We start from the raw sequence: 26185 nt of genomic DNA, 5'->3' as shown, positions 1-26185 counted from the left end.
ACTCTGTTCTGAACTTTTAGTACAAAAACTAACTGAGCCCTGGTCTGAAGCTGCAGGTGAGAGCCAGCCCTTTCATCTTACAGAATTTGGCTTTCTTATAACCAGTACTCCTTTGCAGCTGCTAGGGATGAGTAGCTTCAGCAGGCTAAATAAAAATGAAAGTGGACTACTGTTTGAGGAAGCTTTTCCTTCCCACGGGCAACAGAGTGGGCGAGTGGTTTGTGCAGAATTTGAAGTGAAATGACATTGGATATTGGGTCTTCCTTTGCAAACGAGCTTTGAGGACTCTCCTTGTGCCCTTTGGCCACTGCTATGGCCCTGCCAGAGCCCTTGACTCCTTCATGCTCTTTCAGATGTGTGTTCCTGACTGTCTCTGATAGCTGCTGACTATGAAATAGTAGCTAAGCACTGTATCCTATTAGCCTTTAAAGTGTCTCTCTTGAAAAAATAACAGGGGGCAGGGGAAGATTGCTTTCTCTGACTGCCATGAATACATTCTGAACTACCTCCTGACCTGTGGACTGTATTGCTTGGAAAAATATGTGAATATATATTCTTTTAGGTGGAAGATGGGATCTTGAAACTAAGAAATGCTGGCACAGAGCAGGATTTGGGTATCCAGTACAAAGCCCTCAAACCAGAAGTGGACAAGCTTAACATCATGGCAGCCAAAAGACAACAGGTATAGTGTGGCCATTTTCTTCTGTATATTAATTCTTGTTTTTCTTTTTCAAAATACCTTGATGCTCTTGGAAAGTGCTTGTTCTGTTAATACTTTTCACTTTATTTTTTTTACTTTATTGCTGAGTACTTTATATTGTGCTCTGCCACGCTAAGGAACTGTGAGCTTGCCTGGTAAGCAAGGAAAGTGTGCTTGGCTGTAGGGTGCTGCTTCTGATGGAATTTGTTCATAGTAGCACTTGTAAATGTCAGTGTTTTAGTGCTTTAATGGCATGCTGCTGCCCAAAAGCTGCACTTGAGGACAGGAGCTGAGATGTGTCCCAGTCCTGGGGCACTGCCCGCTAGACCCTGTTGCTGTTGTGGTTCATGCAGATGGACTGAACATGTCCATGTGTGCAGAGGCCAAAATCCATGGCTGGGCACAGCTACAACTTCCTGAGGAAGTGAGTGGTGCTGCTCACTGGTCTTGCACTGAAATGTCCATTGGAGGAGGGGTTGAAACTCCTGTTTGTTGTGGGTATGTTCTGTGTTTGGATAGCTTGTGCTTAGCCTTAAATTGCGTGTGAAATTTGTTTTGTTCAACAGCACTGGTGTGACTCATTCTTGAGTAGTTAAGTTTTCAGAGGAAAGCAGAGGTGTGGGCAGTTTAAATTATCAGAAATAGCATAATTCTTTTAGAGCATTTTTTGCCTCTTTGTTCTGTGGATATGTACAAACCAAAACTGCCTATGCACCTCTGACACTGCTTGATTTTTTTTGCACAGTTTTGTCTTAGAAAATAAGCTGGGTACAGTCAAAAAGGGATTGTCAGTTGGTTATGTATCTCAAATCTGATTGTAGTAAATGGGAGTAGGGTTGTGATGGCAATGCAATAAATGCTGTAAAACTGCTTTGTGATGGATTGTTCCATACTATGGGAAGTGGTTGTACAAAATCTGTAAATCTCTCTGCCTGCTTGGAGTGCCCTCCCAGCTCAGTGTGTACCTTACAGAGGTCACCTATTGCCCATTCATTTTAGAGAGTCTGACAGAATTTTTTTCCCTTTTCTCAGTAAGGCAGTGCTTGTCTTCATTTTCACTGCCTCTTTGTTAGATTTAAGAGGTAATTTTGAAATGGTGCTGCTGCTAATAACTGTGGTTGTTCCTCCTTTTATAAACTTACTGCTTGTGCTGGACTCAGAGGCTTTATCTGATCATGGTGCTCTGTTCCAAAACAGAGGTGATGGTGCTTTAGAGAATTACAGCATAGAGTGTTTGGGAAAAGACTTATGGACTTGCTCACTAATCTTGAATTAGTGGTAATTACAGTCATTGGATTAATTTTGTCTCATTGGAGGTGAACAAGAAGTTGAATGAGATGATATATTTGTTCTTCTGAAATTAAGTACCTGAGTCTCTTGAGGAGCGTAAATGCCATCTCCTAGGTGTGATTAAAGAAAACATTCTGGTTGTGAGCCTGGGAGTTTAAATTAAAGATGATCTTGCTTCTCATCTGCGAGTGCAAGACAGGACAGCTTCTAAAATGCCGGTGCAATGCTGCAGAGGAACAAAAATCCAACGTCAGGTTTTGAATTGTGGTGTTGTGAGTCGCCCTGCGGTGGTGTTGTTTTTTTGGCTTTATGAAGCTGTCGTGTTTTGCAATTAGTTGAGCCCTTAAGGATGGGAATACTCAGCAGACGGATTTGAGCAGATTTGAGGCAAAGAACCTGCCTGTCTTTTGAAGATGCGGGGAGACAGTGCATGGATGTTGAACATGGGCAATAATCTCAAATGTTTATTTTCCCCCTTTAATTTTCCTAACAGGAGCTGAAAGATGTGGGTCACCGCGATCAGATGGCGGCAGCCAGAGGAATCCTGCAGAAGAACGTGCCCATCCTGTACACGGCGTCCCAGGCCTGCCTGCAGCACCCCGACGTGGCTGCCTACAAGGCCAACAGGGACCTGATCTACAAGCAGCTGCAGCAGGCGGTCAGCGGCATCTCCAACGCCGCCCAGGCCACGGCCTCGGACGACGCTGCCCAGCAGCAGGGCGGCGGGGGAGAGCTGGCCTACGCCCTCAACAACTTCGATGTGAGTGGCTGGGCAAAGCCCCTCCTGTTCCTTCACCTGCGTGCTTTTATTGATACTGCCTGGAAGATCATTTTCTGTTGAAGTTGTAGGCAAAGTAGGCTTTTTTTAAAAAAGCCATTTTCCAAACTAGGGTTGATGGAATATAGAAAGTTACATATGTGGTTCTTGGTGATGGAAGGCTGTCAAGTTAAACTAGCTCTGAAATAGCAGCCTACTGCTACATTAGATGGTTTGTTTGAAATTGATTATTTCATAATATATTTATGTAATGTATTCTTGGAGGTGACAGAAGTGATTTATTAAAAGTGAATCATGTATTTGGGATTGCTGAAACTACCTCTTGAGAGGAACATGAAGTGGGAAGTTTTAATATGATCTTTGGTTGGAAATGAAGTCATTTCATACTGATAGGTTGTACTGATCTGTCATGTTCTTTATCTTGCATTCAGCACGTTGCTGAGGACAGCCATGCATTTTTACTGAGATCGCTTTCCTTTTGAAGCCAGAATTTGGTGTCTACCTGATTCAGCCTCTGAATTTTAAACACTGTAGCACTAACTTACTCTAGAACTATATTTAATATTGCAAAGCTATCCCTGAAAAGGCATTTAATAGTTGTGGTTTTGCCAAATTTTCCTCACTTTCTCCTTTTTGCTCTTACCACTCTCGTTCCTCCCTTTCTGCCACGTGTATTTTGCCAGGATAAAATTATGATTGAGTTCTCCCTGTGTCTGATGGGAAGCCTTTCCCTGGGATCTCTTGAGCAACGAGAGGATGTCATGGCAGTCTTGATCTTTGTGTCTGATTTTGGTTTTGAGTTTGCCTTCCTGAAATTCCATCAGATGCTCAGTAAGCCTTCAAAGTGTGCCTCAGGTTAGCCCCTATGGGCTACAGATTCTCACAGGTGCCTGTGGGAGGGGAAGGCAGCCCTGAAGCAGCAGCACCGTCTCAGGGGCTGGCAGTGAGGAAACAATTCAGTGCAAGCTGGTGGAATGCTTGTACAGCTCAACCCAGCTAATGGGCTGGCTGATAAATAACACTATTTTACTATACAAACTCTCCAATATACAACTGCAGACTACTTTTTGAGTGTTGCAGTTCACATGAAGCTTTTTGAGCTTTTAATTCCACTTTGTGAGGCTCTCTAATAGCAGCAGTGCCTGATCAGCAGGCCAGCTTCACGATAGCTTTGTCTCATCCCTGCCAAAGGAGGCTGACAAAACAAATGTGTTGAGGTTCTTGGCAGATGTTATCCTTGCACTTCATTTCCTGCTACTGCTTGAGTGTTATTACACTCCTGTAATAGAGGCTTTGAGCACACGTGCCCTCAGATACTCCAGTGATGGTAAAATATGAAATGGCTGCCAGATGATAACAAACTGATCGTTATCTCTTTTTGGTGGTGCAGTTCTGGAGTGGTAGCACACTGCATTGTATTAGCCAATGGCTCAAAGTTTCAGGAAGGAGGAGGAGGGAATGTGTTGGAGAGCACATGCCATGTTCTCATCCTGCTGTGATGGCTGCGTGGTTACTCTGTAGGGATTTGAAATGTGCTGGCTGGCAGAAGGAGGTGGTTGTGACATGGCTGCTGGGGTTAGTTTGAACACAAACTGGCTGAAAAATTTCCCATTTCAAAAAGCTTTGGGTCTTCTGCCCCTGAAATAACTGAGCCTAACCCTAAACAACCAACCAGACCATGAAATGGCCAAATTATTTTTCTTTATTAAGTTACAGACCTGTTTAAACAAATCACCTGAAAGGACTCAAAGGTGATAAATACTGTGCAGTTTCTTCCTGGGGAGCTTCCATGGGTGATGGTGTTGGCCCCTTGAGAGCAGATGCATCAATGCTGCTGTTTCAGCCCTGAGTCTCTTGGTATGAGCTGTGCTTGCTAACACTCTGGCAAGAGAAACTTGTGGTAATTTTCTGGCGTAAAGAAATTGATTTCTGTGTGGTTTGAAACCTTTATTTTGATATTTCACTTGGAGAATTTTTGAGAACACAGTTCTATTTACCTGCTTAACACTGAAGAGAAGAAAGACTGCAAAGTAGGGCAACAGAACACAATATATAGAGTTAATTTTGGATGTTTGTTTTCTTGTTCATGATGGGATAATTATATCTGACAAGTTAACTAGTGAAGGCCTGTCCAAATTGACATGTCATTAGGAAGAGTTCTGTACTTTGAACCTTATTTTTGCTGGCACATTTGATTTTTGCCATTCATGTAACAAGGCTTCCTATGGCCAAGTTTTGTTTAGCTGTCAAAGCAGCACAAGAAATGAGTAGCAATATAATCTGCTGGGAAACCTCTTAGTAATTTTACAGAACTACTCATGAAAATCCTCCTCAGTGCCAAAATAGTGTTGTTTGCCTCTTAATGCCTGATCAGGGGGTTGCTCTAAGTGTTGGTTGTTTGCATGACTTAACAGTAATACACTGCTTTGATGCCTTAGAGTGGCTGCCTAGAACAGAGGTTAGACAAGATTAAGAGAATAAAAGTGGGTATTTGTTGAAGGCCTTCAATAGATACACCTTGGGCAGTCAAAAGCCTCAGAGAGGGCTGCACCCAAGAAGGATGATGGTCATGAATTGTTCTGGAAATTATGTTTGGTCCATTTACATATCGGGGGTTAATCCTCCAGTTACAGTTTCAGGTAGTGAAGTAATTTACTCCAAGTTTGGCCCTCCCCTGCCCCGATTCACTGTTATTTACATCTCTTATGGCCTGAGACAGTGAAATGTCCTTAAGTTTCAGGCCCAGAGAGGAATTGTCTGACCAAAATGTGAAGAAAGTAGCTGACACTGTATAAGGAGTTTAAGAGTTATACACTAAAGCACTACAGGATTTGAAAAGTGTAAAAGCTGAATCCTAAGGCATCACTTGGGCTGGTGACTGATTTGCAGAACTCTTTCTCTTTCTAGAAACAAATCATCGTGGACCCCTCGACATTCAGCGAGGAGCGGTTCCGGCCGTCGCTGGAGGAGCGGCTGGAGAGCATCATCAGCGGGGCCGCCCTGATGGCCGACTCGTCCTGCACGCGCGACGACCGCCGCGAGCGCATCGTGGCCGAGTGCAACGCCGTGCGCCAGGCCCTGCAGGACCTGCTCTCCGAGTACATGGGCAACGTGAGTGCCCCGCTCTGCGGGCTCCCTTCGGGGTGTGACTCCATGGGGTCAGCTAAAACATGGAATTGAAACTGAGTACATGGGCAACGTGAGTGCCCCGCTCTGTGGGCTCCCTTCGGGGGTGTAACTCCATGGGGTCAGCTAAAACATGGAGTTGAAACGCTGAGTGCATGGGCAATGTCAGTACCCCGCTCTGCGGGCTCCCTTCAGGGTGTGACTCCATGGGGTCAGCTAAAACATGGAATTGAAACTGAGTACATAGGCAATGTGAGTACCCTGCTCTGTGGGCTCCCTTCGGGGCTGTAACTGCATGGGGTCAGCTAAAACATGGAATTGAAACTGAGTACATGGGCAACGTGGGTACCCCACTCTGCGGGCTCCCTTTGGGGGTGTAACTCCATGGGATCAGCTAAAACATGGAATTGAAGCCATGTCCCTCAAAGCTGGTTTGTTCTCCTGTACTTGGCACTAGTGAGGGCACGCCCTGAGTGCTGTGCCCAGTTCTGGCCCCTCAGTTTGGGAAGGGTGTTGAGATGCTCGAGTGCATCCAGAGGAGGCAACAAGGCTGGAAAGGGGCTGGGAGCACAAACCATGTGAGGAACAACTTGGGGAGGTGGGGGTGTTTAGGCTGGAGGAAACAAGACTTAGGGGTGCCCTCATCACTCTGCACAGCTCCTGAAAGGTGCCTGTGCTCAGGTGGGGTTGGTCTCTTTCTCCAGGCAGCACTGACACAACCAGAGGACACTGTCTTAAACTGAGTCAAGGGAAATTCAGGTTTGATATCAGGAAAAAGTTTTTCACAGAAAGAGTGGTGAAGTTCTGGAATGGCTGCCCAGGGAGGTGGTGGAGTCACCATCCCTGGATGTGTTTAAAAAAAGCCTGGATGTGGCACTGGGTGCCAGGGTTTAGTTGAGATGTTGGGTTGGACTTGATCTTGAGGGTCTCTTTGAACCTGGTGATTCTGTGAATTCTGTTTTGTCCCAAACAGAATTTGAGCAATAGCAAGTGGTCCTGAAAGGTTTGTCCTGAGGTGTGATGAAACCTTCTTAAGTCACCAGTGATACTTACCTCAAAGCTGATCTCCAGTCTTCCAAACAAGTGTTGTCATCATAAAATGTTAATCCCATGGCACTCCTTCTAATTCTCTTTTATGACTGTTGACATGGTCAAGAGAAATTCAAACCTCGGTTTACATAAGGTAACTGGGCTTATGCAAAAAGTCCTACTTCACTTCTGTTGTCTCTTGGAAACTTTCACAGTCCCATCTTTGTAGCTGAAAGCATGAATTGTCAGAATCAAGTTGATTATTGTTGCTACTCGGTCTGAGTAGAAGTGATGTATGAAGTTAAATATGTAGTAGAAAATCTGAGAGCAGTTTGGTGTAAATATTGGGCTCAGAGCAGTTCTTTTCCAGTGTTTAGGCACTGAATGTGCACACAGTGTCTGAAGCCTGAGTATTTCCACACTTGGAGTGAGTGTCATGTCATGCAGATGAGCTTCTGCATTTGAGGGCATTATGGTGAAATATTGGACTTCCTTCACCTCCACTGCCCCTTTGCTCTTGTTCCAGTGGGTTTTAAGCTGAAGAACTTGATGTGTTGAGAGGTGACATCAGGATATCATAAGATTATAGATGAGACTATATATAATTGTTTAACTTCAATACTGTTAAAGCTGATTTCAGAAATAAAGTTGCAGAAATGGCAACAATTTAGCAAACTTAGTGGCTTGTAGTGCTGTGGCAAGTAAAATTGTCTGAAGAAATCTTTATTGGGGGACTTGAGGTCTTATTTATGCTTTTGAACTTGTTTGAGGTGCAGCTGAGTTCAGAGATACTTTTTTTAGGCAGTAACTCTTATTTCGGAACCTTGCTGCACTAGATACTTCACCTTCAAATCTTTTGGCCAAAGTGATTTCAACATAGAGCAAAACTGGTCCAGGGGCTGCCATGCATGGGTTGGGGTGGTGGAATTTGGAGAACAGATGCAGTGCGTGGTAGAGAGAAAGGAAAACAAGGATTTCTGTTTGCCAAAGAGAAGGGCAAAGTAATTGAACAAAACTGAAAGGCAAGTCTGATGTAGCCTGCGGGCTGAGCTAGGTATTCATGTAGTCTGTCTTAATTGCTTGTGAAAGTAGCTTGTGCTCAGCATTGACATTTTGTAGAACTTCAGACTGCAGCTGGGAAGCAAAGCATGAAGTTGTGCCACTCAAAACTCCTTTGAGCAGGGTATTTTATGAGTCTGTGAAGTATCAGCAATAATCCCTCAAATGTGCTGCTGGATTGGATGGAGCCCTGTCAGCAGGATTCCAAATGGAGCAGCCACCAAAGGGTAATTAAACACGTGCAGGAGGTAAATGCTCGGTCTTGCATGGAGGAGTTGGTGGCATTTGTCTCATTGAAAGTTGGTCAGATAGCCATGTGAGAGTGCAGAGCTTTGACTTCCTCTCACAGCAATGCCTGTCCTCCTCAGCCATGTGCTTTTGTCTCTGATAGGCAAGTTAAAGTAATCACGCTGAGATGGGAAGAATGTATTCCCTCTGTTATCTCCTTTGGCACATTGTGAAATTAGTGGAGCATACTGCATTTTTTAAAGTCACTGTTATGTTATGATTGTAGACAGTGTAGTTGGGGAAATGAGATTAGAAATTCAGTGAAATGGAGTGGAAAAAGCAATTGATAAATTATGGTGAAAATGTGGGATGGTGTGTAAAAATCCATACTGTAAACCCCTCTGTGATTAAGCTGAAGAATGACTAATAGCTGGGAATCTAAACAGTGAAAATGGTTTGATACATCTGCAGGAAGAGTAGGGATGTGCTGACTTAGAGTAGTGGCAGAGGAAATGTCATTTCATGTATATGTATGATATACCCACAGCTCCTGGGATGCTTTCCTTCAGTCTCCCTTTGAAGGAGGAAGTGAATTGGGCATTAAATCTGTTAATTGCACAGCACTTGCAGTGCATCGTAAATCCTATCCAAGTGCTAGAGTAAGAGGTATTTATTGGCCAAGTGTAAAAATTCAGAGCAGATTGGATGAGGAATAGACTGGAAAGGTTGAAGCACAGGACTGTCTTGAGACAGATTTCCTTTTTAACTTTAAATGCCTTCTCTTTGGTGACTTCCTCTGGCTTTTGGGCTTTCTTTCTGATCTCTGGCAATTGCAAGACTTTTCTAGACAGTTTATAACTCATAGTTTAGTGTTTTGGACCCAGAGTTTAACTGTTTCTCTGTGCCTGTCCTTGAAGGTCTGGAAGCATTGGCAGCTGTGTTATGGAGTGTGGCAGAAGTTTTTAGCTGAATAACGGGTTTTAGCAATAAACTGAATTGTAGGATCTCTTGACCCCCACTGCATCTGCTGGCAAGGTGATGAATCCTGTGATTATGCCCTTAAAAAAAGGGCAAGATTTGCTTTTTCAGTAGTTTGTTACAGAAGTTTGAATCCCCTTTTTCTTAGATTGGTGTGTGAATGATTTCCTTTTTCATCTAGTACAACTTCTTGCCATTTTCAAGAGCAGCTTGGTCAGACTAAATCTTGCACATTAAGGCCAACTTTGTGTCAGACAGTGGTCAGTAGTGGGTCCTGCAAGCAGAAGGACAGAAACAAAGGAGCTGTTTAATTTATCTTACCCCAAGTATCCCCCCAGTGTTGGCAGTCTGCAGCTCAGGCACTTCTGACCTTCTGGAGTGCTCTTGGAAATGGCAAGAGAAGTTGTGGCCAGTGGCAGGAGCCTGTTTCAGTGGGTGGTAAGTGAGATGGGCTTTCATTACCTGCATCCACTAAATGTCATTGGCCACTTCCTGACCCAGCCTCTTGGTTTATAAGCTACATTCTTTGAAATCCCAGCTCTTCATCCCTTAATTGTAGCATCTCATTCTCTGGCTTTTCCCCCTCCTCTCCCACTTTGCCTGGGGAGAGCTGTTTTCCATTATGGCTTTTGCTCACTTCTCACAATTCCAACAGAAAATAGTTTCCCTTTTTAAACTTGCATTGCAGATCCCTCCTGGATTGAAATAGCATGGATGCCTATTTGCATTTAGGTTTTATTACTTGGAATAAGCTTGTTTCTTGCTGCTGGTGCTGAATGGCAGGGCTGGGAGGGGAAGGCCTAAATTCATTATTGATTCTGAGTAGCTTTGTGAAAGCAGAGTAGTCCAAGGTCTTGGTTCTGGGATCAACTGCCTGGAATGCAGTAAATTCACCACATCAGTTGCAGCTGAGTTTGTAATATAACTCACAGATGGCAAGACCCAGATCTTTGTACCCAGATCTGTGGCCATCAGGCATTCTTGGTGCGTATTTTATTAATTAAACAAAGAAATTTCAAAGCATATTTGAGTTTAGTTGAGCATTGATTCCAGACTTAGGCAGGGCAAGAGGGCAGAGCAAAGCATCGAACAGAATGATGTTAAAATTAATAGTGCAATCAATGAAGAAGTTAGTAAGAAATATCAGAAAATACAATGGAAACAGTCTTTAGGGTCTAACTCCATGGTCTTGTGTGGGTGCATGCTGACCTGTTGCAGTTTGCTCCAAGTAAAAAGGATGAAGCTGTGTATTTTTGACACTGCTACCAGTTTATCCTGGCATTGCCTTTGCACTGGCAGCTGGTGAGATTCCTCTCCCACTGTAGGTACAGCCAACATCTCTGCTTTTCTGTTCTGTGCTACTCAGCTCTGCCTCAAAGTTAACATAACTCTAATAAAAACTACATGGATATCTAAACTACTGAAATGCATTAAAAAGTGCCCAGTGGGCTGACAGCTGAAAAATTTCTCTATTTTAGAAAGAAAATGTGTCACTGGCACAGGAATCCACAGACTTGATTGTGACAGGTGTGTGCTCTGTGCTCTAGCCCTCTGGGTGTCATTAGCACAGGACTTGGGCAGCTTGCCTTGCTGTCAGCTCTGTGTTACACATGGCAAGGGCTGCGTTTGGTGACTTTGAGGCCGAGCTTTGAAGGGGTTTGGGGTTCGGCAGGGTAGAAAGCACAGGCCACGCCCTGCAAGTGTAACCAGCAGTTTCCAGTGTGCTCTGAAGTTGCAGAAGACATCAGTTACCTGACTGATGTGTAAGACTGGAAATGAAAGCTTCCTTCAGCTTTTGACAGTCCATTTTTGCTGCCTGGTGCAGGAGCCCTGAGGGCTGGGGGCAGTGGGCTCCTTTCCATGGGCCAGCAGTGGTCGGAGGTGTCTTGCTCTGCTCAGTATGCACAAGGAAGTGCAGAGAGCTCTCATTTTCAGTCTATTCTGTACCCCATCAATTTCTAATGCATTCAGCTCCCCTTTCATGCACACACCAGTAACTCAGCCATGTACCAGCAGAAACATTGTCAGGAATTGTAGTTTGGTGAGTGCGGAATGCGGACCCGCAGCCCCATTGTGTACCACATGCTCTTGTACAATAAAATCCCTTGTTACTACATTTGGAAACGATAAATCATGTTACATAAAATAGCCTGACAGGTCCCATTTCAATGGGAATTTTAATGCTTTCATATTAACATTCTGACTGTGTCCTTGACTGTCTGGATTGCATTAGAGGTGCTTGGCAGCAAATGGAGAAAAGCCATTGGGAGCTGGTTCAGAGCAGGCATTCCAGGCACACATCACTTCAGGATGGCTTTTTATTTTCCCTGGTTTCCATCTTCTCTTTGGCCTCAAGTGCTTGAGCACCACAGCAGGGTCTGGTTGGGGGTGGGGGTTGTGTCTCTGTTTTAGATTTTACCCTGACCTGTGCTGGTATGGCACAAATTCAGGGTGAGGGGGTGGCTGAGCCCAGGCTGTGGCCCTGCTCTGTCAGGGAACTCTGGCAGGCCAGCGTGGTTTGGATCTTGGGGTCTCCAGAGAAGGTCCCAACACTGCTGGGTTTGGACCTGGTGGACCCATAACTTGTTAAATGCTTGGTTTGCACCCTTGTGTCTGTGTTCAGTGCAGTTAGGGGAATGTAATGCTTCACACAAGGGCTGTTTGCTCAACCTTAATTGCACTGTTTTGCTTTTCTTTCCTAAGCTTCTCTGAACATCTCTGATGCTTGGAAAGTGATTGGGCAGGAAAGTGCCTGGTTTATCTATTCAATATCTGCTGGGAGAAATCATTTGTCTTCAGAACTACCAGCAAAGGATATTTCTACTCCAGACACACTTGCAATTTACAGAATGGAGATGTGTTTTCATGATGAATTTGCCTATTAATAATGTTGATCCACAGCTTTGTGTTCCTATCAAGGATCCAAGCTTGGAAAGGAACACGTGAATTTTCACATGACTCTGAAATTCATTTATAGCAAGTATCTATATACTGAAAGGGCTCTTGCATAGCCCTTTTAATGAAAGCATCTGTTTCTGTGGGAATAGATGTGAATTAAAATGGCACACTGATCTGTGTTGATGATAAAGATGCTGATAAAAATTCTGCCTTGAGATAATCTGCACTTTCTTTTTTAATATTGTTTGTCAGTTTAAGATGCCTGAATGCTGACGTGATGGATGTGCTTAGAAAGCCTGGATGGGTTTTCCTGTCATGGACTTTGCTGCTCAGTAGAGAGCTGTGCTGTTCTGCTGGGCCCTAATTTCCATAGACATTATTGCTTTGACAAAAATGCTGCTTTTAAAAATAGAACATTTCTGAAGTGATAGGAGTTTTAAGTTTAATGCTTATAGGCTGCCATAGAGTAAATATTTCAGCATCATTGGAGTTAAGCCAGATGAAGATGGTGAGAACTTCACACTGTGTCAGTCAGGCATTTTTGGGCTACAGAATCAAGCTTCCAGCTATTCACCCAACACCATCCTGGTTTGGGACTTAGTGTGGGGTTTTCAGGAGATGTTCTGGCACCTTCTGTTTCTTAGGGAGTAATAAAAGCACTTATGGAATTTAAGAGAAGTTCTTAAGAGTCCAGCTCCTGCAAAGTTCTGTACACCTTGTGATCTCTGGGTTTTGAAGCTCTTTAGAGTCTTCCCTGCCCCCCCAGTGGTTTCCCTGAGCTTCTCCCAATGTTGATGTAGAGTTGCTGGTTTAGAGACCCCAAACAGCTTGGGGTGCCCAGCCCTAGAGGGGAGGGAGGGCAGCACATCTGGGCTGCAGCTGTGTGCCCTGGGAGGGGACACAGGCCAGTGCAGCCACTGATGCCAGTGGCACAGCTTGCAAGTCCTGGATGCTTTTTCAGACCCAAGACAGTTTTTGTGCTGTGCAGATGCATCTCTTAAAGAAGCATATGGCTGGCTGAGTGCCTCCTGAGAGAATCCCAGCAAGGCCCAGCACTCACACCTCAGGTCTGATTGCAGTAGGAGCCCAGGAGTCTCTGGAAGTCTTAAATCGCTGCTGTGCTCCATCCACTGCCTTCAGCCTTTGCTGCTTGTTTGCAGAGCTGCCAGCAAGAACTCTCTTAAATTGAGTAGATTTGACAGCAGCTGGGACTTGTTCTGAACTGCCTTGTACAGCAGAACTCACCCTTGCAGCCTTTCCACGCTTTGCAGCGTTTTTGTTACAGACTCTTAATGTATGTAAAAGAAGGAAGGTGGCTGCCCTCACTTACAGTGCTCACTGCAGGCAGCTGTGCAGCAGAGCTGAGCTCTAGTGCTGGCTCTGAGCAGGAATTGAGTCCTGTGGATACTCTGAGTGGCAGTGAAGGCTCCCATCCTACCTGGTCCCTTCTTCCCCAACTCACCCTTTGCTTTTGTGTTGGTGAAACACCTGAGTTTTCCTTTGTCAGGCATGTGTCCATCTCCAATGTTAACACATTCTGATCTTCTGATAATGCATTATAAATCTCAGCCTTTCTTAATCTCATGTTGATCAAATAACAGTTAAGATTGATGCAGGGAAAACCTGCAGTACAAATGTACACCCTTGTTTGTGACATGGAGCTTGGCATTTTGCAGTGTTTTACTTTCCTTGAACTCTAAGTGCTTTTACATAAGTACACTAATGCTGTGCATGGATTCTGCCTTAACATTGTGGTTTATGCCTTAATTCATTTGAATTCTACTGTTTTGTAGGAAAATATTTGAACTTTATCTGTCTACATAAGATCAAATATGTAGTCACCCCTAATGCAACTGCATTTGGTGATACTTGAGTAGTCTCTCAAAGTCAAATTCGAGGAGTATGGATGGAATGGAGCATGTAAGTTTGCACAGTGACTGCTGATCTGTGGATAAACAGTCTTTTAGCCTCCAGCAGGATCATGCTCTCAGTGTGCAGAAGTATTACACACACAACTGGGCTTTTCAATTCCTCTCGTTGGAGGAAGGGCATGATGGAATTATTACAAAGCTGGAAGACCACAGTTCTTGTATTGCACACTTGACTCTCAAGTCCTCAACTTCTCCTGTTTCTTTTGCCTTGATCTAATACAAACTCTGGACTAAGTTCCATCTGCAGGATGGGATTCAGGAGATAATGAAAGGAGAGAAGAGGAACAGTCACTGTCCATGTACACATCTGTCCCTGTGGCTGTGTGGTGCCACTTGTCTCCTCTCCAGTGCTCCATGGCATGCAAAACCTGCTGTGCTCTGTGCTCTTTCTTTTTTTTTTTTTTTTTTTCCTTTCCAGTACCTCTTCATCTTTTTTTACAAGCATTAGAGGTCTTGATGGAAACTGAGATATTCTCTTCTGGATATAGTGTTTATTATCCAGACTCTGCTCTTGCTTAACCTGTTTTATCCTGTGTAAGAAAGCTGATGTTCTGTAATGCTCTTAATGTGTCCTGGAGCTTCAGACCTCCTTTGTCCCAGAAAGTCAACAGAATCAATACAGAATAATTAGCATTTGTGGCTTATCCAAATAGTGGCAGCCCTCTGGAATTTAAATAGAGGCAAAAGAGTGACTTAATCCTTCTCATGTCTGAGAAAAGGATGAGGCTTAAGCTGTATCTTGGGAAGCTGTTGAAATAGAGGAGAGAACTTTGGCTTCCTCCTGGCCTACACGTTCCTTTAGCAGGAGGGATGGGAGTTAGAGGGGAAGCAGCAGAGCCAGCTTGTGTATGGCAGGGTTAAAAACCTGCTCAGGCTATCTGGAAACACTTCTTGAGTTTGGAGACTGGATACTCACAAATTATTTTTGCTGAACAGGCATTCTAGAAGAGTAGTTTCCTTTCAATAAGAGCAGGAAGGCCAGAGGCTGTCAGGGCAGGAGCTGCCTTGCAGAGGTGGGCTAAAAGGTGCATTTTCTCAGCAGCAATTAAAAAAAAGCACTGGCATGGCGCCACAAAGGGAAAACCAGGGCATGTGCAAAATTAGCAGTAGGCAGTGAAGAATCAAACCCAGATGGTTCTGTGCTGGCTTTTCACAAATATCTGTGCCTTCCACAAATGGAGGGTGTTTTTCTTTATTGTGTGTGTCAGAGTGAATGCAAATATTGTGGGATGTGCAGCCACTCGTGGAGTGTTGACTCCACTGTGTTCTGGTAACCCCTGCCTGTCAAGAAACAAGGCTTTTGCCATTCACTGGGTGCTCCACTGCTGCCATATGTGGCCAGAAGAGAAAAATTGCTTCTCAGCTCAGAATCTCTTTGATATGCCTGAGGTGCTGTCAGCTGTGGTTTGCTGAATATGATAACGTGAATTGACGTTATCAGTTACTGTCTGAAACCTGCAGAGTGATCTGGGGAAATGAAGCCTGCTGCTTGTCTGGGGGAAAGGCTCTGAGAACAGAAGGTTCTTGGTTGAGGATCAGCTCAATTTGTATCTTGAGAGTGAAGTCTGTGAGGCACAGAAAGTGTGAGTGACATGGGAGTGTGCGGGGGAGTGACTGGACAGGGATGAGGAGCATCTTGGGGATGCAGGTGCATCAGTCCTGGGTGCCATCACTGCTCCAGAGCATCCTTCTAGCTTGCCTCTCATCTGCTGGGGTTTAGGGAATTTATTTTGACCTTGTATTTAAAGGATGGATTCCTTAAAACCAAAAACAACAACAACAAAAAAACCCCACTAAACTAAACCATAAGGTACTTTTTTGTTGCCTTTGATTGATTGAGTTTTGGAGTAAGGTTCCCACCTGCAAGTGTGGCAGGCAGCTTCTTTAATATGATGACAGATGAAGATTTGGCCATGGGGCTGCACACAGGGGCTGTTTGGGGGAGTTGGAGCTCTGACTATCCTGAACTATTCAAGACTTCAAATAATCCTGATACTATTAAATTTCTTTTCATGTTGTCTTGATATATGAATACAGTTGCAAAATTTCTCCCCAAATTAAAATACATACAGAGATATTAAGGAATGCTGGAGATACTTCATCAATTTCTTTGAGACACCAATCTCATTATTTGCTTGAGACTTTAGCTATTTTTTTAGTTTATTTTCTTTTCTGATATTACCTGCAGCATTGGTATGTGATGCTTTAAAAAGCACCCGTTTGCTGAGAAGGAAGATAACCCTGGGACTTGTTTGTAGCACACTCATTCTGTCCTGTATCTGGTGTTGGAAGTTGATGGATGTTTTTCCTTTCAGGCTTCCCAGCAGATGAATTGCAGCTGTGAATGTCAGTGCTGCCCAAGTCAGATCCCTCCTTGTACATGCTGTCCCCATGGTTTTTAACTCAATCCTCTACACTGCTTTTAAGTGTGCATTATTTTTATTCAAGTTCTCTTGACTAAACCCCAGAATTAATGCAATTAATTCTGCTTGCTTAGAGGTTGAGCAACTGGCTGCTTGATACTGCCCAGGTGGCTTCTGCATCTGTGGCTTCAGTCTCATTTCCCCCTTTTCCAAGGGTTTGTGCGTGGATCTCCCCCTCAGCACTCAGCCTCCTGCATTGTGGGAGGAGGGAGGAATGTGGGATGTGGGGCTGGCTTCCTCTTCCCTACTGTGCCTTTGAACCTCTCCTTTGAGGACTCTTTATTGAGTCATTTTGGGGGACGAAGGTGACTGGAGAGCTCTGATGTCAAATACAGAATAAGACTGCAGCCATATCACTTGATACTGTTCCCCTTAAATGCCAAATTGTGAATTTCCTTAGAGGCAGAATGAGTTTTTTGGGCATCTCTCCAGGAGTCAAAGAAACCAAATTCTAGAGGTCAGTGGACTGAAAAAAGCCAAGAAAACAAGAAGTTAATGCAGAAATAACTGAAGAGAAAGAAGCTGGAAGCCCCTCTGCCTTGTGCCTGGGCAGGTGACCCCTTTGGAGCTAATGGCCTACAAGATGGGCATGTTCCTGCTGCAGGGCCCTTCCATTGGGGAAGGCAGGGTCCTCCCCAGGCCATGGAGAGACTGGTGTGCTTGTGAGGGTGGGTTTGCAGCTGTGGCTCTCTGGTAGCCACAGGTGAGGGAGGCTGCTGCTCCTCCCTCTGTGGTCAGCTGTGCTCAGCCCAGGGGTGCTCAGGGACCTGCAGAGGGAGGTGAGGAGAGCCTGTCAGGAATGTGTTTGGAGAGAAAATGTGGTGATTACGCAAATCTGCCTGTCCTGTACACCACCACCACCCCCCAATGCTCTCATGAAGGCATTTTCACAGAGAATGTAAAACTGCCTTTTTGGTGGCAGATGCTGAATTCTCCAAACTTCCTCTAAATTTTTATCTGTGGTCAGTTTTGTAGTGCTGTGGAAACCTATTTCCTCCATGCCCCCAAGTTATGGGTATCCTCAGCTGGACTTGAGGAACTCCTTTTGTAACAGCAGGACTACCTCAAGTACACAGGGCACTTGTATTCCCTGGGAGTATTCCTGGTGTTGTTTCCAGTGGATTGATTATTTTATGCATTGTGTGAAGTTGCTCTATGACTTTGATTCTATTACTCACTCCTGGAGCAGTGCCTGTGTGCAGGGAAGGGTGCTTTCAGTGCTAGACTGCAGTGAAGTGTAGATTCACTTACAACTTATTTCTTGGTGTAAAACTGAATTTACCAGCTGGGTTTTTCAGATTACTGTCATCTTAAGTGCCTTCAATCTCCAGCTTTTTCTGTGCCAGTTTTTGCAGTTCTGTGTATTAATTCTCTTTGGTTTGAATAGCTGTTACTTTATCATCTATCTAATGCTAATTCAGATTGTGTATCCAATGATCTCTTTAGAAGTAAAAGCTGATACAATAAAAGTGTGAAATGTCTTGGCATCTCATAGCACTCAGCTTTGTTTTCCTTTCTTGTCCTGGATGCTGAGGTGATGCTGCCTTTCCTCTGCACCTCAGATGTGCTGAGTGTTCCTAAATGGTTTATTTCCTTTGACATTCACTTTCTTTTGAAGAAGGGCAGCCACTTCCTATGTGTCAGGCTTGTACTGGAATTCTAAATACTTTAAAGCATTCTTATTATCTGCAAGGGTGGCTGGCTAATTAGTTAGCTCAGTAAATAATAGCTTGGTGGTGCCTCTGTGAGAAATGAAGGATGCACACCACGTTTCTGGGCTTTTCAATCCCCCACAGAGCCTGGGGGTCACTGGCTCTGGGTGAGTGGAGGTGATGGGGATGAGGTTGGCTTGGTCTGAGTGCCCTCAGTGGGATCTCCCTCCTGGGCAGCCAGGGCTCCTTCTGAGTCCTTTTGTCTTCTCAGGGACTTCACCCGACTCCACACATGGTGATCCCACAGAGCTGCCCCAGCCCAGGCAGGAGCTGGAGCTGCTGGGGCCAGGCCAGAGGAGGCTCCAGGATGATCCCAGGGATGGAGCAGCTCTGCTGGCAGGAAAGGCTGGCACAGCTGCCATTGTTCACCTGCACAGGAGAAGCTTTGGGGAAGCTCAGGGTGGCCTTGCAGGGCCTGAAGGAGCCCCAGGAAACCTGGAGAGAGACAATTGACACGGGATGGAGGGACAGGGCACAGGGAATGGCTCCCACTGCCAGGGGCAGGGATGGATGGGATATTGGGAATGAGGAATTGTTCCCTGTGAGGGTGGGCAGGCCCTGGCACAGGGTGCCCAGAGCAGCTGGGGCTGCCCCTGGATCCCTGGCAGTGCCCAAGGCCAGGCTGGAGCACCTGGGACAGTGGGAGGTGTTCCTGCCATGGAGGGGTGAAATGAGATGATCTTTAAGCTCCCTTCCCACCCAGACCATTCTGGGATTCTGTGATGGAGAGGAAATTCTGCTGCTTTTGCTGCTGCCAAGGCTGAGGTTCTTGACAATTAGTCAGCTTTTCCTGCTGTTCCTGGTTTCTAATGCCTGTTGCTTCCTTTCAAAGGCAACTTCATACCTACTTTTGTGTTGGTGTATTGCAGGTTAAGGCTGCTGAATCCCCCATCCTACAGGAAACACTTTTAAATCTGTTGCAAATTAAACCTATTTATATTTCTAATAATGAATAAAGGATACATTAATTCTAACTTTGAATGTCTTGTGACCATATTGGTAGAATTGCTTTATTATCTGCTTCTCCAAGCTGTCTTGCCAGGAGTTAGGTGGCTTTATTCCCAGATTTATAATGCATTCTCTTCCTCTTGGAAAGGGCATATGCTGCCTTGGCTCACTCCTTTTGAGTTTTGCAGGGGTCTCTGTTGTTCCAATTTTAGTTCTATTTCTAAAGCCTTTTGCATACATGTAAAATTTGATAAAAACTACATATCTCAAGGCTTTTGAATTACTGCAGGTGTAAACTTCAGCCTGCTTTTCATGCTTCTGGATATATCTATTAATTCATGTAATCTACAAAGGAAAAATTTGAGATATTCCTTAGATAAGGTTACTAATTAACATAAAAAAGAAAAACCAAGCCTGTAAAAAAGCAGTTCCAGTGGTAGATTACTCACCAGCCCCAGCAGTTCTCTGGTGGCTCCTGCCAGAAGTGGTTTGTCCCCCTGATTTGGTATTCTGAGACATTCCCCCATCCATCCTGCTTCTCCCATCTAACCAGGCATCCTGGAAGTGAGATGAATTGACCTGTAGCCAAGCTTAACCAGCGTCACTCAGCAAAATCCCTCGGGAGGAAACAGCTAAAGTGTTGACAGAACATTGGGCAGCCCCTGTTGAGGTGCTGTTGTCACTCAGAGCAGGCTCACACCTCACCTGGCTGCACTTGCCTGGGGATCCAGCGTTATTCTGATCTGGGTGCTGCATGAAGGTTTAAGCTCTAGGCTTAAAACTGAGCTTTTGTCAGCAGCTGGGATCCACTGCAGGGCCTGTGGGGGCTGTTGTGCTGTGCTGCTGTCCTGCTCCTTTTCCAGCACAGGTTCTGTGCTCCTGTCTGGGCTGGGGGCAGCTGGGGGCTGTGGGCAGGAGGAGCAGCCTGGCTGGGAGTGCTGGAGTCCTGAACCCTGGCAGCTCTCAGCAGGGAGGGGCAGGAGCACAGGATTGCCAACTGCAGGAGAAGGATGCAGAACAACCCCTTTACACTGGTTACACTCACCCCTGGGTGAGAGAGAGACACCTGCTCTGCCTCTGGGACATGGAACAGGACCTGCCCTGGTGTGGAGGGAGGGATGGCCTGAGACGGGCTCAGGGGTCAGAGGATGCTGTTAATAACCCCAAGGTGTGGGGCTCCATCCCTGTGTGGGCCATTCCCCTGGGAGCTGGACTCTGATCCTTGTGCTCAGGATATTGTGTGACCTGAGTGTGCTGCTGGAAGTCAGGGCCTGCAGCTGCCTCTGAGCTCAGCTAAAAAACACCTGCAGGGTAACAAGAAATAGAAACCTGAGCCATTTTGCAAAGGGTTTCAGGTACTTCTCCTTGGTTCATGCTGGGTTTGGTCTGGGTTGTAGAGCCCCAGCATCATGATGTGATGGAAAGTGGGGAAACTCAATTCCATGAAAAGCCAGGTTTAGCATGTGATGTATTATTGCCATTTTGGGTTTTCTTTTGCACTTTTAGGGAAAAGATGTATGTTGTTACAGGATGACTTTCTTGGCACCCTGGCACTTTCCTACCATTACTGATTTTAAAAATAGATATTTTTGCTTCAGTGGTAGAAATGTGCTGCCGAGGTGTAGAACCTTCGTGCTATATATCATAAAACATATGCTATTAACTTGCTAGATATGAGAATAAGCCTTAAGAGAACACTGGTAGATTGATCTGTTACCTAGAAGTGGTATAAAAGTAGTACAAAATGTTTGAGAATCTGTTGTTTTTTAGACCTGACAAACACCTCTCTTCATCCCTTCTCTTCCTCCTCCACACCACAGGTGCAAATAATAGTTTAAAAAAACTTTTTGCTGTTGCAATGATTTTTTTTCCCCTCAAGAAATAATACATTGATAGCACTAGACAGTAACTTTAAAGGTTTGGTTTCACCATCACTTAAAAGAAGACTTAGAGGATCATAGAATATCCTGGCTTGGAAGAACCCACAAGGATTTCAATGCCCTGCCCAGACCCCCCAGCAGTGCCCCCTGTGCATCCCTGGTGCCCAAAGGCTCCTGGAGCTCTGGCACCCTCGGGGCCGTGCCCATTCCCTGGACAGTGCCAGCACCCTCTGGGGCAGAACCTTTCCCTGAGATCCAGCCTGAGCCTGAAAAAGCTCACATCAGGTGGCTTTCCTCAGTCAGCCAGGTGGGATGCCCTGTTGCAGAAGGAAATCAGGTTTGGTGAGCAGGACTTTCCCCTCTGTATCTGTGCTGGTTGTGACTGATGCCTCTGTCCTCCAGGTGTTTTTCAGCACCTCCCAGAATAACCTCCACAACTTCACCCAGCACTGAAGTGAGAATGACAGGCCTGTGGTTTCCGGGTCCTCCTCCTTGCCCTTCTTGAAAATCAGAACAATGTTCCCCAGCTTCCAGTCAGCTGGGACCTCTCCAGATTGCCAACACCACTCAAAAATCATCAAGAGAGGCTTTGTGATGATATCAGCAGCTCTTTGAGGATTCTTGGATGAATCCCATCAGACCCCTGTAGGTTTGTAGGGATCCAGCTGGAGCAGCAGATCCTGCATGGTTTCAGGGTCACTGGGAGCTGATCATTGTGACAATCATGGAGCTCCAGCTCAGGGCACTGGGACCCCCTTGGTCCATGATCCGTGTTGAAGACAGAGGCAAAGAATGCATTAAATCTCTGCCTTTCCCTGTCTGTGAGGTGATCCTCCTCATCCTGGAACACACTGAAGTCATCTCTGCACTGCCTTTCACCATTAATATCTTTATAAATTGTTATTATTCCCCAGTTCTGGCAGCCCCAGCTGAGCTTTGTCCACACAGATTTTCTGCCTGCAGTGGGGGGAGCAGCATCTCTGTGTTCTTCCCACATCACCTGACCCTGGTCTCACTGGGCACACTCCCTCCTCTTTATCCTCATTTCCAGCCTGGCCTTGGACACTTCCAGGGCTGGGACAGCTACATTTGGTTGTTCTTAGGATGTGAATTCTTACAAACCAGTCCCAGTGTTTTTAGCTGCTCCCAGTTTTGCCCTTGAGTGGGAATTCCAGACTGATTACTGGGATTAGGAACTGTTTTTAGCCTGCAGCAGTCCTGAAGCTTTTGGTCAATTGCCATTAAAGTTAAAAGATGCTGTGAAATGTGGAGGAAGACCCATGTGCTCTCCCGATTTTTCTTTTTCATTAGGGAACAGACTGCAAGACTCAAATTGCAAATTATAACTCTCCTGTGAGAAAATAAGATTTTTTGAGGTTTTTTTAATATTAGTGAGGCGACTGGAAGTATGTGACTGACTTGAAATACTTGATTTGAAGACAGTGGTTTTGATAGCAGAGGTAAAGCAGGCCTCTCTTGATTATAACTGCATTACATAAAAAGTGACCAAACCCCTTATCAGAATAGAAATCAGCCTGTGTACTTGCCTTGATAGAAATTATTTTAATAATCACCAAAAAAATCCCATTTTCTGCTCAGAAGGAATGTGGGTTTGATTTTTTTTCCTGGCTCAGCTCACTAAAACCTGTTCATGTTCTTTATCATATTTTTCACCTTGTGCCTGTGAACAATCTGGATCAAGTATGTGGACTTGTCATTTAATCCTAGTCCTGTCAGTAGTTAAAAACACTTCTCTTGCATAAGCAAATGGAGCAAACAGGATGGAGTAATTATAAAAAACCTCTTTTATAACTCCTTCCAAGAGTAAACTTTCCATTAAAAAGTTTAGGGCTTGTTTTGAGATTTGCTTTTGACTTTTAAATGTTTTTTGATTGATACCAGTTAATTCCCCAGGATCACTGATTGCATGTATTTCATAATGTGACGCAGGAAATCCACCTGAAATGTCTCTATTTTATATATATTTAATTAACTGGATATGTGTGCATAATTAATGCTTTAGAGGGATAGAGTGGTTAGGTTGTTTTGTTATTTGCATAAGCTCATATTTTTGGAGTGGTTTGCTGGTATTTTCCAGGCAGGATGGACTGGTTTTTGTTGTTGACTGTGCCAGCACAGCCTGAGGCTGGGGCAGAGCCAGTAAGCTGCTTCCTACAGTAGAGCTATATTTGCATGACAATTGAAATTGCTTTCTAAAGCTGATGATCACTTATTAATTTGCCTGATGAAGACTACTGGTTTTGAATAAATGGACAGTAAAAGTAGGTGTCAGAAAGTTCCTCTCTTGATGATGCAGCTTTATTGGGGCATATTCAAATGATGGAGTGCCCACTAAGAAGAAGGAAGCAGTCTGCAGCCGGGTGGCATCAGCTCATTTGAATGTGGCATAAACCTTTTTCATGTGTCTCTGGACACTCTCCTGGCACCCTTTGTCAAGTTAATTGTTGTCCATAGACAGCTCTAGGTATGAAGGGACAATATTCCTGGGATTTATCTGCTGGTTGCACTGGAGTCTGCCTCCTCCTTGTGTGTGTTTCCATTTGTCCCTGTGTTTGAGGGTGTGCTGTCAGACAGGAGGGGCTGGGGAAGGTGTGGAGCGCTCACAGCTCCAGCCGTGATCCCACTGCTGTGCCAGTGCTGTGTGCTCAGGTGTCGGGAGTTTAGTTCAAGCATGGCTTAAAGAAAAAGGCCATGAAGCCATACAATTGAGAGAAAAGTAAAAGGTAGTTGCAAAGCAGTTCCAAAAGCAGTTCCCAGCCTGATTTCTATAAACAATTAGACTTTCTCAGGCATCACTTTATAAACAATAAGGTTCTCAGACAGTCTTCCCATAACAAGCAAAACACCCTCTCTGGGAAAAGATGGCACCCTGAGAACAGATGTGGAAGTTTTGGGAACCTTTCATATCACAGTGGGAACACTGGTTTTGTTTTGTGTAAACAATTATCGGTATTGTAAAACAAAAGGACTGGTTAGAGTTTTCTCTGTTAGCCTATCGTGGACATGGATTTTGGAATATGCATGAAGTTAATTAGCACTGTTATTTAAAGTGACTGATCGATCAATAAATCGGAGTTCGATGCATTAAAGGATGGTCGTTCTCCCTTCATCTCAACACTCAGGAACCTCCTGCAGGGCCCTGCTGGGAAGGGACACCTCTGCAGCAGGGGGGCAAGGACTTGGATTTCATTCCAGAAACACCTCTTGGGTGTGGAACAAAGCAATGGTTTTATCCAAGTGTCAAATTTGTCAATAAATATTTACACTGCTGACTAATCCAAAACTTGGCGTGGAAGAGGCACTGCAGTTTGTTCAGCAGCTCCCAGCACTGAGGGTGTTCTGAGTGGTCTGTAAATAACTGGAATTCCTTAGTCCTGCTGTTGTGTTGTTACAAAGTGAGCCCTCTGGGTGTTTGCTGAGTTTAACTGGGGGTGGTGTTGTAGCTGGTCTGGAGACTCACTGGCAGGGAGGAATACCTGGCAAGGGCTCATTGCACCTGAGACATCGAGGCTGAGGCTTCGTAGGTTCAGTAAAGCATTGTCGTGGTTTGGCAAACCCAGCACAAGGGTGAACAGACAACTCCTAAAAGTTCAGTAGAAGGTGAACGAGCATCTCCTAGAAGTCACCAGTCAGAATTATCTTACTTTTGTTCTGTTCAGGAGCACATTGTGATGTTAAAGATGCAGTACCTGCCAAAGCTCACTGGGTTGGTTTGTTTATTTTGGTTTCGTTTTCATTTGGTTGGTGTTGGGATTTTTCTGGTTCATCCCAGTCAGATGTCTAACTTTAGCCTTTTTGGAAGTTTCTGGATGCTAACTGCAGGCAGAAGGCATCAGAAGACACAGCTCCCTTACTTCCAAGCTCCACAGCTGCCATGCTGCTAATGGATATCCCAGAGCTAAGCTGGTCGTCCACAGACAAGAATATAAAGTGGAGATGGCTTTTTCTGCCTGCCTGCCCTATGGCTGTGGAATTCTTGAAGGCCTGGACCCTGCAGATACACCCTTGCTACCCAGAGAGCTTCCAGCTGTCGTTAGGGGCTCCCCAGCTTGGCTGCCTGTGCTCTGGTCAGCCTTGCAGTGGCTGCTGCTCCCCTGGGTGCTGAGCTCGGTGTTTGTCCTACCTGGGAGCAATTCCATCTATTTCCAGCTATTTCCATCTTCGGGACTCTCTGGAAAGCTTGAGGAGAATTTCTTTAACCTTTAAATTATTCAGGCAGAATTTCAAGCAGCTGTTGCTGTTTGTGTGGGGATGTTGTGCTTCAGGGCTGGATGGGATCAATAAGTAGTTCCAGGTCTTTACTGGAGCATGTTGTCTTCTCCTGAGGACAGCAGAGATGGTGCTTTAATATCTCCTGCTCTTTAAGTCAGAGCTGTGTGCTTAGAGCTGGGGGCTTGCAGCATGGCACTGCTGGGTGGTTTTCCCAAACCGGGGGTTTGTTCCTGGCTCACATCCTTTGGTAGGTGTGTGCTGAGGATGCTCAGTGCATGACCCCCCTCTGGAGCAGCTGGGTTGCTTGGACAGCTGAAATTTGCCTTCCTCAAAGCAGAGGGTGTTAGCCAAGCTCTGAGAGTGGCTGCAGTGCAGGGAGTGTGGTTTCACCCCAGTGAAGTGCTGTGTGGTGCCTTCAGTGATGGAGCTGCCCTTGTAGCATTGTGTCCCTGCCCATTTCCCATGCTCTCACTCCTTAGCACACTGTGTCATTATTAGCTAAGAGCTCTCTTAATTTTACAGGTTTGTTCTCTAAAGGAATTCAAACCTAAAGTGGTGCTAGGGTTGAAGCAATCCATTTGAGGGCAGAAATTGATAGTCCCAGCTAACAGCACATGGCTTCAGAGGCAGAGGTTCTGGATGTGTGATGGATTATTTAGGAGTTAGTGGGAAAAGAGCAAATGCTTCCTAATAGGAACAGTTGCTGTAGGGCTGAGCTGGATTCCACATTAACACACTACTCAATATTTTTAGCTCTTTGCAAACATGTAAGTAAAACTACTTCTTGCAGGAAGATTTTCTGAATATTTTGTACACTTCATAAAGGATATTTCAAGTGTTTTAGTGGTGATACAGTTAAGAGGTATCTTGGAAGAACCTTTCTGCTTGAAATGCATTTCCTGTATCTAATGCTATCTTTAATCTCATGTGGTCTCACAAAAACCTGTTCTACCTATTAAATATGCAGTAAAG

The 26185-nt window shown here is 45.0% G+C and overlaps 1 protein-coding gene across 1 annotated transcript in view; it reads left to right on the top strand.

The window, feature by feature from the left end:
- The window catches only part of CTNNA1 (catenin alpha 1), a 117505-nt gene that overhangs the window by 25193 nt on the left and 66127 nt on the right, over positions 1 to 26185 (top strand). Inside the window, exons 5-7 of the mRNA XM_058034509.1 lie at positions 563 to 682; positions 2484 to 2750; positions 5676 to 5879. Coding sequence (XP_057890492.1) covers positions 563 to 682; positions 2484 to 2750; positions 5676 to 5879 — 591 coding nt within the window. The remainder of the gene's footprint in view (positions 1 to 562; positions 683 to 2483; positions 2751 to 5675; positions 5880 to 26185) is intronic.

This window comes from Melospiza georgiana, chromosome 15, assembly GCF_028018845.1.
Source record: "Melospiza georgiana isolate bMelGeo1 chromosome 15, bMelGeo1.pri, whole genome shotgun sequence".
NCBI lineage: Eukaryota > Metazoa > Chordata > Aves > Passeriformes > Passerellidae > Melospiza > Melospiza georgiana.
This window is presented reverse-complemented; position numbering and strand designations above follow the sequence as displayed.